The following is a 1,888-nucleotide window of genomic DNA, read 5'->3' on the forward strand; positions in this document are numbered from 1 at the left end:
ATGCTTAATATTTTGTGACAGGTTTTTGTTTTATCTGCAGTTAATTTTCGAAACAACAGTTTTCAATGGATTTCCAGCTTGACTGATATAAATCCTTTCATTCCTTTTGCCTAAGGCTTTTGTAAGGTATTTATTCACAATTCATCGAAGTGAAGATAGTAAATTCGCTGCACAGTGCACAGTTCTCCATTCTGCCGCACAAATGCGAACTTTGGTTCAGGACGCGTGCTTCCACGGCCTTGGCTGCTAGAGTATTTAGTTTTCAGCAAAGAAAGTTCACTGTTAGTTCCCGCGTGTTACAGACCTTGTAAAACATCGTGTAATAAAGCAGGGACAATCTTCAAGGTCAGTTTGGGCTTAGAGCACTTAAAAAAGATGTCCAGGCGATCGTTTTTTAAGCAACCATCTCGTTGCAGGTGGAATCAGTTCCTTCTACCTTACAAAAGTTACGGTACCTACGTCTACGCCATGAACAAATTCTGTGAGTTTGAACTACACTCATTTTGAGTAAAATAACAAGTATAAGATAAACTAACGTCATTAAACAAACTATGCATATGTGGATTGCATTAATCCCACAACTTTATTTCCGGCCACTGTCTGATTGAATTTTCACTTGCAGTGATCCCGTACGGTGCCATGGCAGCCCCGCTCTTCTATGGCGACGATGTCCCCCATTATGTCAACTTCGCTGGCATTGGTCACATGATCGCACACGAGCTCATGCACAGCTTTGACGGCACAGGTGAGCACAGATCCCCTTTTATGCACATGCAACATAGTAGAGGTGGGCTTAATCGATTACAATAATCAAATACATCGTTTACTAAAGAAAAAAACAATCGACTTTTCTGATAAAGAATATCTACAGTGATAAACTCTGGTAATCAGATATCTCCCTGCCGTTCGTTCATTATACCATCACCCTGTCATGATGTCATCCTTTCTCAGTGCTACGCTGCCCATCCCATCCATACGTAAAATATTGACCAAAAATTCAAGTCATTGCAAATCATTTTCTTTCCTATAGTAATCATTAACAGCGCTTCCCATTTTTTTTCTAGTATCACCCACCACAGCAGTAATGGCTGTCCAAATGGGCTCAAAGAGATCTGGGTTATATAGGCATAATTTTTTATCATGAACAAATAAATAACAACTCCCCCCCCCCCTTAGTGGGAAAGGGCCGAGTCAACTCATGCTTTGGTCTCCCGAAGGCTAGAAATGGCAGCTAGGATATACAATTAAAGCTTATTGTTTATTGTTATATTATAGGATAATTTATCTGTTTGTAATTCTAAATCTTGCAAATTGTAAGGAAACGACCAAAAAAAGCTTGTAGGCAGATGAAAAATCGTGACACGTTAGCGGTATATTGGAATGAATTATTTTGCTGACATGTGAACTTAAAATGTGACGTTCTCCGTAGGTATCTACTACGACGGCGAAAGAAGAAACCAGGACAAGATCTCAGAGAGCCAAGCTTATGTGCCTCATACTGAGTGTCTGTCAGAAAAACTCATTTACCCTCAGTATGTTAATACAACAAGTGATCTTGACACAAACTTTACGGTCAGTGTTCTAGTTTTTAAGCTTGCTTAAGGTGCATATTCAATGCCATAAACATTTCCAAACACATAAATGGGACAATTCCAATACTGGAAGATTTTAAGTAAAGTAGACAGTGCAAGTTTGCCTAGGCTCAGAAAGAGAATTTACGTAAGTTTATGCGAGCGTAAGTGTAAGTACCGTTTTCTCTTCTACAGCTGCCTCACCGCCTCGCCCTCAACGAGCTCCTCTCGGACTCCGCGGCCACCAGACTGGCTTGGGAAACTTACATCTCCTTACGTGAGTAATTCAAGATACAGTCTTTTGAGAATGGGACAAG

General features: G+C 40.3%; 1 protein-coding gene across 1 annotated transcript in view; it reads left to right on the forward strand.

The window, feature by feature from the left end:
- Positions 1 to 1,888, forward strand: part of LOC119592338 (membrane metallo-endopeptidase-like 1) — a 21,284-nt gene that overhangs the window by 4,822 nt on the left and 14,574 nt on the right. Inside the window, 4 exon segments of the mRNA XM_037941165.1 lie at positions 417 to 481; positions 623 to 745; positions 1,430 to 1,572; positions 1,767 to 1,848. Coding sequence (XP_037797093.1) covers positions 417 to 481; positions 623 to 745; positions 1,430 to 1,572; positions 1,767 to 1,848 — 413 coding nt within the window.

Source organism: Penaeus monodon, chromosome 30, assembly GCF_015228065.2.
Source record: "Penaeus monodon isolate SGIC_2016 chromosome 30, NSTDA_Pmon_1, whole genome shotgun sequence".
NCBI classification, from domain to species: Eukaryota; Metazoa; Arthropoda; class Malacostraca; order Decapoda; family Penaeidae; genus Penaeus; species Penaeus monodon.